Consider the following 14,150-nt stretch of genomic DNA (forward strand, 5'->3'; position numbering starts at 1 on the left):
CTTCGAAAACAGGTGGTGTTTGTGGAATAGGTGTATACATTGAGGACGTGGATGTGAAACGATTGTTTAAGTTAGAAGGAAATATAAGCATTACTGCGGTGAAAATCCTAGCTTTAGGCGTGGCACTACAATTTGTCGAAGAGGGACAACTGCTTAACTACGTTATCTACACGGACTCGATGACAGCGTGCTTGATGTTGGTGGATACATATGTTTTGAAACAGCACGGAAATGGCGTATTAGCTTCTAGTGGATCCTAAGCCATGTAAGAATCGCTGGAAATGAAGTAGCATATCAACTAGTGAGGGAAGGAGTAAACCAAACTACCGTGTTGGAACGCCAACTATTTGCGAAAGACGACATGAGGCAGATAAAAGTACAGACAGCAGAATCAGCACAACGCTGCAGCGCTCTGGTAGGTTAAAAGCACTAGACTTCGCCACTACTCTAGTCTTCGCCCCCTCCATACAAATACCATTTTTATGTATGAAGTGGCGAAGATTAGTGCAGAATTTTAGGGGGGCGAAGTCTAGTGTTTTTTCCCTACCAGGAGTATTCACAGGCGAAAGGAATACGGTTCTTCACGCTGCACCCAAAGCTACATGATAAGCCGTGGTATCATGGAAAAAGTTTTGGAGGTCAGGATATACGACTTCTGTATAGAATCATGACCGGTTGCAACTACGCGAAGAGCTGGCTGGCCAGAATGAAAATTGCGGAAAGCGGAGATTGCGAGTTGTGCGCAGAGGAAGAAACGGCAGAACATTCGACATTGACCTGACCCGCTACAACAATATCAGAGTTGAATACAGTTTTGGGAATGGATATACGGAATTGATAGAAGAAGTGTTTGAAACCAAGAGCATGGAATTATAAAAAGAATTTGTGGATTTTGTGAAAGAGTGCAAACTAGATTAGTGAACTAATGTAACGACTATCACGAAAACCGGAGAAACAGGGCTTATAGTCAAGCTGTATACATCGACGAGTTGATGTGATCCCCATCAGCCCAGACAGAAAGAAGAAGGACAAGCCAGGTTGCGCTACCAGCTAAGCACACAAGAAGACCGGTAGCTTCTGTGATAGATTGATCCGTGGAAGCATGAGGTAGGAACTTATGAGGACCAGACTCCTTGTCGGCTGACCATTTTGCAGCTTGAAAGGTTCCCGGACCGACCGGGAATTTAAACCGCCATACGCAGCATGGGCTTGCTGAACACACGCGCACTTACCGCATCGATCAAGTAGTGGCATTTCATTTGAAAAACAAAACATCAATTTCATCAGTTTCGTAACTGCCTTTATTAGATTCTCAAAATACATTTTTTTTGTTCCATGCACAAAGTAGCTATAACCATAAATGGAATCCAACATTACACATCAATCTGCTTACGATCCTACTACATACTACAAGAAATATCATCGATAGGTGAAACTTGCTTACCTAACTTCTAGACAATTTGGAATACATAAGTTGGAGATTTCCGCTCAACGTCGTCCTTGGATAAAACAAAAAGCAAAACACAAAAAAAAACTCATAAAAATAAACGTTTCACTACACTCACTTCGGAGAAAATCAAATCCAGCTTCATCCGTGTGCCCGTGGCCAGCGCGCGCGCGCCTTGTTGTTCGTTGTGTGGGCTCTTGTTGAGAGCGGAGTGGAGGAGAGGCCCGCTTCCCTGTTGTCGATCTGAGATTCTCGGGCCGATCGGCGGTCTGAAGCTTCCTTACTGGGGCGGTTGTCCGTAGCCGTATCCGTAGGCTCCTTGCGGTGGAGGTCCCTGCGGTCCTGGCGGAGGCATTTGGCCACCGGGCGGGCGCTGATATTGGTAGCCTTGGGCCGCCTGTTGATACTGGCCTTGTGGCGGCGGAATCGGGGAATAGGCTTGCTGGTGGTAGCCATGTGGAGGATACGGTGCCGGACCGGGCGGCGGTCCTTGTCCTTGGGGTCCTCCGGGAGCGGCCTGGGGATAACTGCCGGGTGGCTGCTGATGCTGAGTTGATGGTGGTGTAGCTCCGTATGACTGCGGCGGACCCGGAGGCTGCTGACCAGGGGGAGCTTGCGGTTGTGGATAGCTACCCTGCGGAGGATGTCCAGCAGTGGCTGGAGGAGATGTGTAAGCTTGTGGGGGTACTGGCCCAGGAGCTCCGGGAGCTGCCGATGCATATCCGGTGGAAGTCGTTGGAGGCATCGCGGCGTGCGAAACGCTTGCTGGTGGAGCATTTGAGCTTGGACTGGGTGAAGACGTTTGACCGGGTGCTGGACTGGACTGGTTAGTGTAAGTAGGAGCGCCGCTTGACTGAGTTGATGGAGCACTGGCTGGAGGAGTTGGCTGACTCGGAGCACTAGTTGGAATTGACGGTGTTGGCGGACCATGTGGAACGGGTTGACTTGATGGGTAGCCGGAAGGATACTGTTGTTGTGGTGGAGGATAGCTTGGTTGACCGCCTGCTGGTGGATATCCGGAAGGTGGCTGACCATAGGCATTTGGAGGATTCGGGCTGCCATAACCTGGATATGCATGAGGCATCGGAGGCCCTCCTGCAGGTTGTGGAGGATACTGTCCGGGTGGGCCATACATTTGCGGTTGTGATGCTGGAGCGTTAGGAGGTCCTTGTTGATAGCTTCCCTGTTGCGGTCCACCTTGAGGTCCTTGGGGAGGTCCAGCACTGGGGTATGGAGATCCTTGTGGTGGACCCGATCCGGACGTCGTTGGAGGCATTCCGCCGTGATGGTAGGATTGGGGAGCATTAGGTGGATAACCCTGGGCAGGATTCGGAGGGCCATACGGTGGATATCCTGGTTGGCCTTGGTAGGGTTGGTTTGGCGGTGGATAACCAGGATAATGTCCATGCTGCTGATAAGGACCACGTTGCGGCGGATAACCTTGATTCTGCTGTGGCATCGGGGCTTGTTGTGGTGGGACGCCCGGTCTGCCAGGTTGTCCCGGAACCGGGGGCCCCTGGTTGGAAGCAGTTTGTCCAGCAGAAGACGTCGGTGGAGGCGCTTGCGGTCCTCCACGATAACTACCCACCGGTTGTTGATTCGGAGGTGGCGGATGAGCCTGGCTAGTTGGTGGTTGAGATGGTGGCTGAGCGTTCGGCACCGATGGTGGAGGCTGTTCCGGTCCACCGGGAGGTGCTCCTCCTGGAGCAGCTGATTGGTTCGGCCCTGGAGTTTGAGCTTGGGGTCCATGAGTTGGATCTCCTTCGTGTCCTGGCATTGGCCCTGGGGCCGCAGCACCCGGAGGGACTCCGTGCATTGGAGGACCACTGCCATGTTGAAGCACATGAGGGGGCTGGTGGGAAAATCAAGTAAAAGTAAATGACAGACAAGGTTAGTTCTTCTGGGAGCCTCATGCCTTATTCTGGTTAGTTATGTGTACCGATAGAGGCTACCCCATACAGCCAGCGCAATTGGGTTCTTTAGGGGTATCCGGATTATTTCATAATCGGATTCTCCGCCCAAAAATTAGTCGAAATCCAAAATTTCATATTTTTTGGAGTCCGGGAAGTATTTTTAAAATGCATTTAAAGTTTGTATGGGGAAATTTTTTTGTTCGGGTCGAACTGTCATTGTATCGATTGAACTGTCATTCTATCCACGAAAATTAAAACGGTTTTGTTAATTTAACCATCAAAACAAAGGTATTGGAGTCCAATAAAATCACGTTATACTCAGAAAAATTAGCTCTTTCGATTAGGCTATAGAAAATAGCAATATTTGATTCATTAAACAACCCAATTCAAAATGCAATTAGCAAAAATGTTGCGCGATGCTTGGGGATTGATTCACTTATCAAGAGAACAAGTTTTGCAAAGGACTGCAATCAATTCCTAAACTAAAGAATATGCTCTTAAATTTACTTCCCCTTCCGCTGCTTCCCCATCCATTCCGAAACTCACCGGTAGCAACGCCTGAATGTTATGCTGCGGATCGGCCAGATTGGCCAAATAAACCAAGTTCCGATGCAACGCCACATGGTACGACATACACTCGTGCGCCTTGCCCATGTTCTGAAAGTCCTGGATGGTCTGGATCAGCCCGGCGTTTTCATCCAGGATTTTCTGGATGTGCATCGGACTGGGCGGAGGGCCCTGGCCACGGTTCATCGGCCCGCCGGGGCCGCCGCGATTGCCCGGGTTGGGTGGCTGTTGAGATTGTTGCTGAAATTAAGTATCAATTTTAAGTAAAATTGTTCCGGAATACAAGTGCACCGGACAAAAATCCCACACTCTTACCTGCTGGGAGTAAGCGACCGACATGTTTGTTTTTTGTTTGGAGCTTGTGCAGCAGATTTTGCTCTCCGCTTCAAACGCGTTCGATTTTGAATCGTAGATTTACCGTTCAATTCCTGCGACCAAGTTGAAATAAATTAGCTCATTACCATCCCCTACTTGGAAACTTCATCGGGAGCGTAGTTTGGTTCGGAAACTTACCGTATTTCAGCAGAATTTGCTCGAAATTAATCAGCAGCTGCACAACTTATGCACAATCGCCATTTAGAGGTAACAAGCACCTGAACACACAGATAAAGAACACTGAGTGACGGATAGAACGCGCATTGCACTCACGAACTGTCAGTGCGCTTCTCTTTTGCTTTGGCGTGAGTGATCTGCCGAGTGATACCGTCGTTCACAAATTACGCAACGAAAGGCATATCTTGAGGAACTCACCGAAGTTTGGTCCGCACCATGCAAATTTAGTTATTGTCGGGCCGCCACCAAACCGGACTTCGCACAATCAAGTTGCGACGCGACCCAACTCGCGACGTTTTATAATCATGTCAAAAGTAGTGCGCATCCTTCCCGTTGTTGTCAGCAACACAGCGCACTAGATGCGAAACAGTTGCGACACTTGTGGACCAAGAAAATGACAATTTTTGATTGAATGTCTGTCCTGATTCCAACCGGATAGACAATATTCCCACCTTTGGGTTTCCGCGCCGAAGACCCAGCGCCAGATTCGGCGACACAGAGATATGACAGCCGACGCCGGACAGTTGGTAATCCTGATATTTGACGGCGGTCATCCGTTAGTTGTGAGAGTGGATTGTTTTCATGCAAATAGAGCATTTCTCTGAAAATGCACGTGTATTAAGTAAATATTGACAGATTTCTTGCTGTGTTAGTGTAGAACTTGGCGATTTGCTGTATCGCGGAAGCCGTCGCTGGAAGAAAACGTCATGAAATTCAACGAAGCATCGAAAATTTTCAGTGAAAAAAGCAATATTTATTTACGGATTATCTAAATAATTATTTAATAGGACGCAATCAGTGAAGTACTAGATTGAAAGTAGTGAGCTGAATTTTTGTATGGTGAGATGATCAGTTCTCCATTTCTGCAATGAAATGGTGCAAACAACGTGGGTTATATGGTTTCTTGCCTAATTTGATGCTGTTTGAGCAAAAGATTGGGTAACTGTGTTGTTGTATTATTTATTTCTTGCAACTTCAACAACACAGTTACCCAAACTTTTGCTCAAACAGCATCAAATTAGGCAAGAAACCATATAACCCACGTTGTTTGCACCATTTCATTGCAGAAATGGAGAACTGATCATCTCACCATACAAAAATCCAGCTCACTACTTTCAATCTAGTACTTCACTGATTGCTTCCTATTGATTTTTAAATTGTATACAAAAGCACACGTTTTTCTGAATCACATTTTTTTTCAAAGTTTTAGTACTTTTTTTTTAAATCTAAAATTTATTTCAAAGTTCATTTTTGATATCTTTTGACAGCTTCCCAACCTCTACGGTTCTGCTCAATACAAAATCAAACGAGGGATGATTTACTCCCATACAAATATAAAATTTTGTTTTATTTTTCTTTATTAGTGAGATATTTAGAAAGCTTATCTCGGGACCTACGTCGTTACCATTTAACGTCCCTTCCAAATTTTGTGAGTTTATCAGAATTAGGATTTGATCCCAGGTCCTCGGTGTGAGCACGTGCCAGGTTCCATCACGCCCGCCAGATTCATTCCACAAACTTCAAGAACTTTATACCCCAGACAGACATGTGATACGAGTGTGATTCTCGTACAACGGTACGCAGTGTCAAGAAAATTTTAACAAGACTGTTTTGAATAGAGAGAATTATCAGTGTGGCACTCATTTCAAGCGCAATTGTACAGTGATTCTTGTATCACATGTGTGTCATAAGTATGAAATAAGTTCCCGGGCATCAAAATCATGGAAAATTGGATTTCGGCTAGCGTTGGGCGATTTTAAATCGATGTTCGCAACATCGATGTTCTTGTTTCGATTAATCGATTTTTTGAATCGATGTTGAAGCCCCACAAAATTGACCGAATCGAATTTTTACATTCGATTTTTCTTCCTATTCAAAAATATTATATTTTCATTTTTCTTCAAAATGTATTATCTCAACGTTAGGCCGGAACAAATCTTGTTTTCTTCTTTTGTCACAATACTCGTTGGCTCGTTAAGGGGGAGGACAATAAATAATAAACGTATTTGACGAAGAAATACCCAAACAATTCGGCTAAATCTATAAACTTATCGGATTTGTGAAGAAATTTTGTGTGCAACTCTAATTTCACTTTAAAATTTTAAAATTTCTTGAATTATTTATTGGTGTCCCCCCTCAAAATGTTGCATGCATTTATTTGTTCCACATCATTAAGACAAGACATAATCAACAATAGTACGCCACAATACTCGGTTTGTGGCTGCCGCTCTCCATCCTCGGTCACGCCCAATGCTCGAAATGTTGCATTTCGACCAAAATTTTCCGAGGGGGCGGTGACATAAGAGAAAATCGAAATTTGTGTCAGCCTTATCGGGCGCCCGATATGTGAATATGAAAACAGGCATTGCAGTATTGAGCAATCAAAACTACTGTTTTGAATTTGTTATGCAGAAATTGGCTTCTTTAGTGGTGTTGAGATTTTATTTTATTTTATTTTATTTCACTGATGCACAAGGGGGTCATTGGGCCAAGTCTCCAATACAAGTCCGAGAACTCGCATCGTCCATAATACACCTTTGACATTGGTAGTAGGAATAGCAACCTCTTTAGCCATGCGGCTTTTAAGTTTTGCGTGGCCTTAAGGATTGGGAAAGGTGGGAAATCGATGTGGTGTATTGAGCTGTAAGAGAATGTGTTGTTAGTTAAATGGTCAACGCAATTTACCTTTGAGTCGCTTGTTTGGGGTAAGCGTTTTGAACATTGCAACTCAACTTCAAAACAAAACCAGTAATACTGGTTTTGTTTCTAAGTTGAGTTGCTCTTTCCTGTTTTCGTTCGATCGTGTTGTTTTTTTGTGGTAAGCAAATGTGGTTGAATTTTGGTTATGTTCTTGGAATGCTGCTTCTTCCTCATCGCCATTCCCATCGAAATACGATAAGCTTGTCATTTTGCTGTCTGTGGTTTCTAGCAAACCGTCTTCGTAGTCAAACTTCACCATCTCCTGCTGCATTGGCTTTGTCATTGACAATGTCCTTTCAATATTCCAACGAACATCCTCTCATAGCCACATTTTGTCTACAGCTGAATTTCCATGTGAACTAAGGCCTTCAACTTTTTGCCGGGATTTTGTAGATTAGTGCTTTATGCATGCATCCGTTCCTGGCACTTTGGAGCACGGTTTAGGCATGGCTGAGTACAAACAATGCTTATCTCCAGCGATAATTTTATCCAGCATCGCACCACCGTCGTACTGCATTTCTTCCATTTTCCACTGCTACCACTGCTTACTGCTATCACTCATGGTACTCAGGTACATGGAAATATAAAACAAATGTTAGTAGCGCTTTTGGTGATACTTTCACGACGGCCATTCAGAATGGTTCAATGGATGCAGATGAGAAGATCATCCCTGCTGGCTAGCAGCGTTCATCAAACTCAGTTGAAAATGAAACTTAAAATATACGAACACGAAGAGCAACAAATAGACGAACGCGAATATTCTAAGAAAAAAAAAAGAATGATCTTTCATCCGATCTTCAAGTGATCCTCACAAGCAACATTTTTCGTTCAGGCACTTTTGAATGTCCGTATGCAACTTGTTCTCACAAGAAATCTGCCTCGACCAAGTTGGCAGAACGCGCCCATACCCCTTTCTGAACCGAAGGGCAGGGGCTACTTTAGTGGTGTTGAGATAATTCCATATTCTGAATTTGCATGCAAAACTGGGCCGAAATCCAAATTTTCATGAATTTTGGTGCCCGGGGACCTATTTAAAAATCAGTATGAAGTTTGTATGGGAGCGATTTGTCGAATCACTCCTCGTCGCAATTTGTACTGGGCGGAGCTGTCAAGCAGTTGCTCAGCTGTCAAAAGGTGATTTCGAAAAATCTATTTGAAATTGATTTTAGGTACCAAAATAAAGTTCAAAAAATCTGAAAAAAAAATCATAGTGGTTCAGAAAAAGGTGCTCTTTCGTATAAAATAAAAAAATCAATACATTTTTCTTAATTAAAAACCCAAATTATTCCAGGAATTTCTTAAAAAACCATAAGGAGTCCATCCAAGTATTCCTTCAATAATACGTCCAAAAATTACTGCAAACATGAATTTCTTCAAATTTTTATTCCGGGATTCCTACATAAATTCTTCCAGAAATTCGTTAAGAAAGCTTTCGTGAGATTCACTAAGGAATTCCGCATGGGATTACTTCCAGGATTCATCATGGGTTTTCTTCACAAATTTCTCCAAGATTCCTCCAGGGACTACCCTGGGAATTCTTTGTATGATTTTTTCGGGAACAACTTCCAGGATTATTTTGAAAATGCCTCAGAGAACTCTTCTTGGGATTCCTTCAGGAATTATTCCAGAAACTCCTCCAAGAATTCCTTCAAAATTTCCTCTGGAATTTCAGCAAGTTCCTCCTGGGATTTCTTCAGAAACTCCTTCTTAAATTCCCTAAGGAATTGATCCCATTATTTTTTCAGGAATTCTTCCTGAGATTCCTCCAGAAATTCCCCCAGAATTCCTCTGGGAATTTCTAAATAGATTCATCTAAAAAATCTTACAGGGATTCATCCGGGAATTCCTCTAGCAATTTTTCTAGAGATCACTCTAGGAATTTCTCCAGAGATTCTTATAGGTAGTCAACTTGAGATGTCTCAAGAAATTCTTCTTGAGATTTCTACAGGATTTTTTCCTGAAAGCGCTCCAGTAGTTCTTCAAGGAAATCCTCCAGGAATTCCTCCAAGGACTTCTCTAAGGATTCCTCCAGGGATTCAACATGGAATGTATACAGGAATTCCTCCAGGAATTCCTCTTCAGATTTCCCAAGGAATTTCTCTAGAGATCCCTCCTGGAATCCCAACTGGCATGTCTCCAAGAATTTCTCCAGGGGTTGATCGAGGCATTCCTTCACGAATTTCTCTTTTGATTGCCCTAAGCCTCCAGGAATTCTTTTAGGAATGCCTCCACGATACCTACGGCAATTTTTCCAGGAATGTCTCCAAAAAGTTCTCTAGGGATTCCTTAAGAAATTCTCTCAGGAATTCCTCCCGAAGGTTATCCACGAATTATTCCAAGAATTTCTCCAGCGATTCCTGCATCAATTTCTTCTGAGATTCTTCTAGGAATTCCTTCAAAGATTTCTTCAGAAATCCTCCAGGGATTCCTTCAAAAATGCCCCCGGAATTCATCCAGGAATTATTCCTGGTAATACTCTAGGCATTCCTCAAGAATTTCATCCAGGCATTCCTCCAGGGACTCCTCCGGGAATTTCACCAAGATTTTTTCCAGAGATTATCCCAGGTATTTCTTCAGGAATTCATTCAGGAGTTTCTCCAGAAAATCCTGCATGGATTCTTTCAGAAATTCTTTCAGAGATTGATTCAGGAGCTCCTCTAGGATTTTTTCCAGGGATTCCTCAGGGATTTCTTCCAGGGTTTCCTCCAGAAATTCCTCTGGGAACTCCTCTAGGAGTTGCTTCAGAAATTTCTCCAGGGACTTATCTTGAGATTCTTCCAGAGATTCCTCCAGAAATTTTTCCGACGATTTATCCAAAAAAACCTAATGAAATAGTTTTCGGGGAATTCCTCTAGGCATTTCTTCAGAAATTTCTCCAGGAATTCCGCCCAGAATTCCTCTAGAGATTCCTCCAGGGATTCAATCGGGGATTTCTTCAAGAAATCCTCCAGGGATTTCTCCAGGAGTTCCACCAGGGATTCCGCCATGAATTTGTCCAGAAAATCCTCCAAGGAATTCCTCCTGAGGTTCGCCTAGCAATTGCTTCTGGGATTCCTCCAACGATTTTTCAGAAAAGTCCTCCAGGAGTTCTTCCAAGAATTTCTCCCGAAATTTGCTAAAGATTTCTCTAGGAATTCCTTCAAGATTTCTTCCTCCAGAATATGTTCCAGGCATTCATCCAAGAATTTTGTCCAGGAATTCTTTCAGGGTTTCCTTCAGGTATTCCTGCAGGAATTCCTCCAGGAATTTCGTTTGGAATTGCTCCACATGTTCATCCAAGAATTCCTCTAGAGACGGTTCGTGCAGTTGAAAATCGGAATTTTTGACACGCGAAAATCAATGTTTCTCCCAAACAGTGTGCGGACGTACGTCGGGCACAGTGCACTGGATAGAGGGCCAGGTCCGCTGTCCAGCGCACTACGTCCGACCTCGCGTCCGACGTTATGGATTTTGAGAAAATTCGATTGTCGGGTGTAGGGAAACTTCGGGTTTCAACCGCGACTACAATAAAAAAAAAATAAATACGCAAGAAGTGGAAACTATAGCCATTATGGAAAAATCTACTCCAGATTAACGAGTCTGGAATAACAAAGAGGAGAAACGTCAAAATTGGAACAGCCGATTTGCTGTCATCCCCATAGTTCCAATCGAGCAGGAGACCTGTCAAAACGACCAGGATTCGCCACTTTGGTATACTCGAGACACTTTACTCCAGATTACCAGTGAAATCAAAGTCAAGTTTCCCTCAGTGTATGGAACTCACTTTTTGTTTGACGTTTTAAAGGTAAAACTGCAAACTGTGGTCCTGGTAGAAGGACTTCTGTCTCTGTGGCTGGTGTGTCATCCTTCACTGTTTTGATTCTCTCTACGATTTTTGGCTGCTTCGGTGCTTCCCAAAACTTATCACCACTTTTTGAATTTCACGACCTCCCCCAAGTTTTGAGCTTTAACATAATTCCTTTAGGTTTAATTGGAAGTCTAAACGTTTATAAGTAGCAACCAGCAAAACTGATTTAATTTTAGTTTTCGCTTGATACGATATCTGTGTATGGTGCAATCGCTGGAGAAGGCACTTCTAGAAGCAACTTGGTTTTAATCCGGATTATGAAATATAGCACCAGTCCATAACAGGAAAATCCGGGGCAGTGCCGTTTGATTGTCGTTTTCGCTAGGAACTTCTGGGAATGTCCGTTTGTGTTAAGGTGAAGAACAGCAACAGGGGATCCACCAATTCCAGAGGTACGTTGTCGTTGTCTCAATCTCCCATGAACGGAATAATGAACATCTTCCTCTTTATTTTAGATTTTTCAATATACGATTTCGCGCACTCGGGTCAATCGAAAGCTCGGGCTCCAAAGTCAAACGTCCTAGCCGTGAATGCGTCCGAGACCGATGAGGTACTGGATGAAGAAATGCTCTCGACGACGACGACCCAACGAAGAAACGATCCAAGTGGGATGGAGACCGCAGGTGCGCCGGAAGAAGTGACCTACTGTGACTATACCATCGACATCTGGTTCCTCATATCGGAGCACGTTCGACCGGAGGACGTAGGGCGTTTTGCACTAATCTGTCGCAAAACGGCCGAGGTAGTACAATCGGCCAAATTTTGGCACCATCTCTATAGGAAGCACTACGATCGGAATGTGGACCTTCCCCGGTGGCTCCAGCCGGACTGTATGGTACTGATGAAAGGCCTCCGGGCACGTACCGTTCGAGCCTTGTACTACACCTATCAGCCGTTTGTGAATCGGATCGCTGCGTCGGCTTTTACCGATCCCCACCGAGTGACAGGTCGGCAGCTTATATTCTCCTGGTACACCAAGTGCAAATCCGGATGGAACTATTGTTTCAAATTGAAAACTCGTTTGATTCCGGGAAGTCGAGCTGCGCAGTCGGCTCGGATGCAGGAGCAACGAGAGTCGCTGGAATATCTACGGGACATGTACGCAAACCCGGAGGAAGGTTGCCAAATTCTGATCATCACGACGAACACCATGCATCTACTGCCGCAGTACCACGAACAGCTAACAGTGAAATCCTTCACACAAACCCTAGCCCAAGGTTTTACCAACTACAAGGTGCGACTGCAGATGGCCGACTATTCCAAACGGATAGTGGACGAGATGGTGTTCGTGCCAGTGCGAAGGGTACGCCTGCTGGACTGGTGGAACCCGGAGTACTACCGGGAGGATCCGACGATCGAGAAGAAACCAGCAGTGGAAGAGGAACCGGATGAGTTTCAACAGCAGCAGCAGTTGGAATTCGATCCGAACGATGTATATTGGCACTGGGAGGATTGAACAAGCGGTGAAAGGGGGGTCGTAACGGGATGAGATTGTGATGGAAAATAAAATGAGAGCTTTAACACTGGTAGGATTGTTGTTCCATTTCTCAGTTGGGAACCACTGAATGCACAATTCGAAAATCAATGTTTTCACTTCCACACACTTCCAATACTCGAGTTATCCGCATGGCCCTTCGCAGTTTTCAGAACCTCTGCAATTTTGTTGGTTCACCTAGTTTTCCATGTCTACATTGTAACACTGCCATGTTATACTCTCGTGGTTCTCTACGGACACGAAACATGGACCATGCTCGAGGAGTACCTGCAAGCACTCGGAGTTTTCGAGCGACGCGTGCTAAGGACTATCTTTAACGGTGTGTAGTAGGACGGTGTATGACGGAGAAGAATGAACCACGAGCTCGCTGCACTCTACGGCAATCCCACCATCCTGCAGGTGACCAAAGCCGGAAGGATACGGTGGGCAGGGCATGTTGCAAGAATGCCGGACAACAACCCTGCAAAGTTGGTGTTCATTACTGATCCGGTTGGCACGAGAAGGCGTGGAGCACAGAACGCAGGGTGGATAAACCCGGGTGATCGTGATCTGGCAAGCATTGGGTGTGACCGAGTATGAAGAGCGTCAGCCTCAAACCGAGTATTGTGGTCCTACTATTGGTGATATCTAACCTAGTGTGTTAACCTAATTGTGATCTTGTGCAAATGTATGTAGGTGATTAGATTGCGGCTACATGTCATGAGCAATCAGCGACATATTTACAAGTTTAGTTATCACATCTATAATACAAAATAACTTTTCATACGTTGTTCTTTTTTCTGCTATTCTGCTATTCTGCTATTATCAACGCATCCCCTGGCTTTCGCCAATCTGCGTTGTCTTTTCACTAGGCAATACGTCTACCAATTGATGTTTATGGGCTTGCCGGACCAAGTCATGTAGCTAAGCCAAACACCCCACCTACAACTGTTGGGTAGGCACCATTGTCCCGCCCACTGGTCTTTTACAGCTAGTTGTAGGTGCATGTGTGCGTGTAAGTATTGGTGTATGTGTGTTAGTGTTGGTGTATTGTAGGCGCCAACTCGTTCTAATCCACTCTGATTGCTAACACCCTATTGAACCATTACCCATAAATCTGGCAATCTATGAAATAGAATGACTTAAGCGCCTGTACATAATAGTCAGTTAATCAAACAAGGAATATTAGTATTAAAGCGAAGATACAATGAAGCAACGCCCCGAATCTCGAGAGCACAAACCCCAAGAACCAAATGACAGGCTGCGCGAACAGTCGATCGACTGGCCACCACCAGTGAATAGCCAATCGAACAAACCCTCCAGCACAAACTGTCTCCAGCTCTCACGACCAGCGCCTAACAAATCCGAGGCACCGCCCAGCCAAAGCTTCACCTTAAAACCAAAATCTAGATTGCAGAGCACAATACTTCCCAAGTAACCACGCAGCTCGGGCCGCAAATCACGCACAACACGTCACAAATAAGACAAACACTACCCCGCCCGTACAACCGAAACCGATCTAGGGTAGAGAAGGGCCTCTTTCCACTCCAATCCGGACTCAACTGCACCCACATGGCAGCGCACCTCACCCACACCGCACTCATTCATGCATCACTGTCCGAGCCGCACGGTCACCTGGGTTGAGTCTAT

The 14,150-nt window shown here is 44.8% G+C and overlaps 2 protein-coding genes across 2 annotated transcripts; one reads left to right on the forward strand and one right to left on the reverse strand.

The window, feature by feature from the left end:
• Positions 1-1,577: 1,577 nt before the first annotated feature.
• Positions 1,578-4,590, reverse strand: LOC134284916 (basic proline-rich protein-like). Its single transcript, XM_062844478.1, has 4 exons — positions 4,441-4,590; positions 4,243-4,355; positions 3,907-4,167; positions 1,578-3,299 (listed from the first exon to the last, which is right to left on the reverse strand). Exons 2-4 carry the CDS (start codon positions 4,264-4,266, stop codon positions 1,728-1,730), a joined length of 1,857 nt encoding a protein of 618 aa, XP_062700462.1. The 5' UTR covers positions 4,267-4,355; positions 4,441-4,590; the 3' UTR covers positions 1,578-1,727.
• A 6,426-nt stretch (positions 4,591-11,016) lies between these two features.
• On the forward strand, positions 11,017-12,552 carry LOC115254576 (transmembrane protein 183-like). Its single transcript, XM_029852186.2, has 2 exons — positions 11,017-11,418; positions 11,482-12,552. The coding sequence occupies exons 1-2, from the start codon at positions 11,364-11,366 to the stop codon at positions 12,480-12,482; spliced, it is 1,056 nt and encodes a 351-aa protein (XP_029708046.1). The 5' UTR covers positions 11,017-11,363; the 3' UTR covers positions 12,483-12,552.
• The last annotated feature ends 1,598 nt before the right edge of the window (positions 12,553-14,150 follow it).

The sequence above is a fragment of the Aedes albopictus genome, chromosome 1, assembly GCF_035046485.1.
Source record: "Aedes albopictus strain Foshan chromosome 1, AalbF5, whole genome shotgun sequence".
Classification (NCBI taxonomy): Eukaryota; Metazoa; Arthropoda; class Insecta; order Diptera; family Culicidae; genus Aedes; species Aedes albopictus.

Coding starts and splice junctions, on each gene's coding strand:
- LOC115254576 (XM_029852186.2), top strand. CDS start 11,364: ATGTCCGTTTGTGTTAAGGTGAAGAACAGCAACAGGGGATCCACCAAT. Junction 11,419..11,481: donor GGGATCCACCAATTCCAGAG/GTACGTTGTCGT, acceptor TCTTTATTTTAG/ATTTTTCAATATACGATTTC.
- LOC134284916 (XM_062844478.1), bottom strand. CDS start 4,266: ATGTCGGTCGCTTACTCCCAGCAG. Junction 4,168..4,242: donor CGGTCGCTTACTCCCAGCAG/GTAAGAGTGTGG, acceptor ACTTAATTTCAG/CAACAATCTCAACAGCCACC. Junction 3,300..3,906: donor ACATTCAGGCGTTGCTACCG/GTGAGTTTCGGA, acceptor TTTTCCCACCAG/CCCCCTCATGTGCTTCAACA.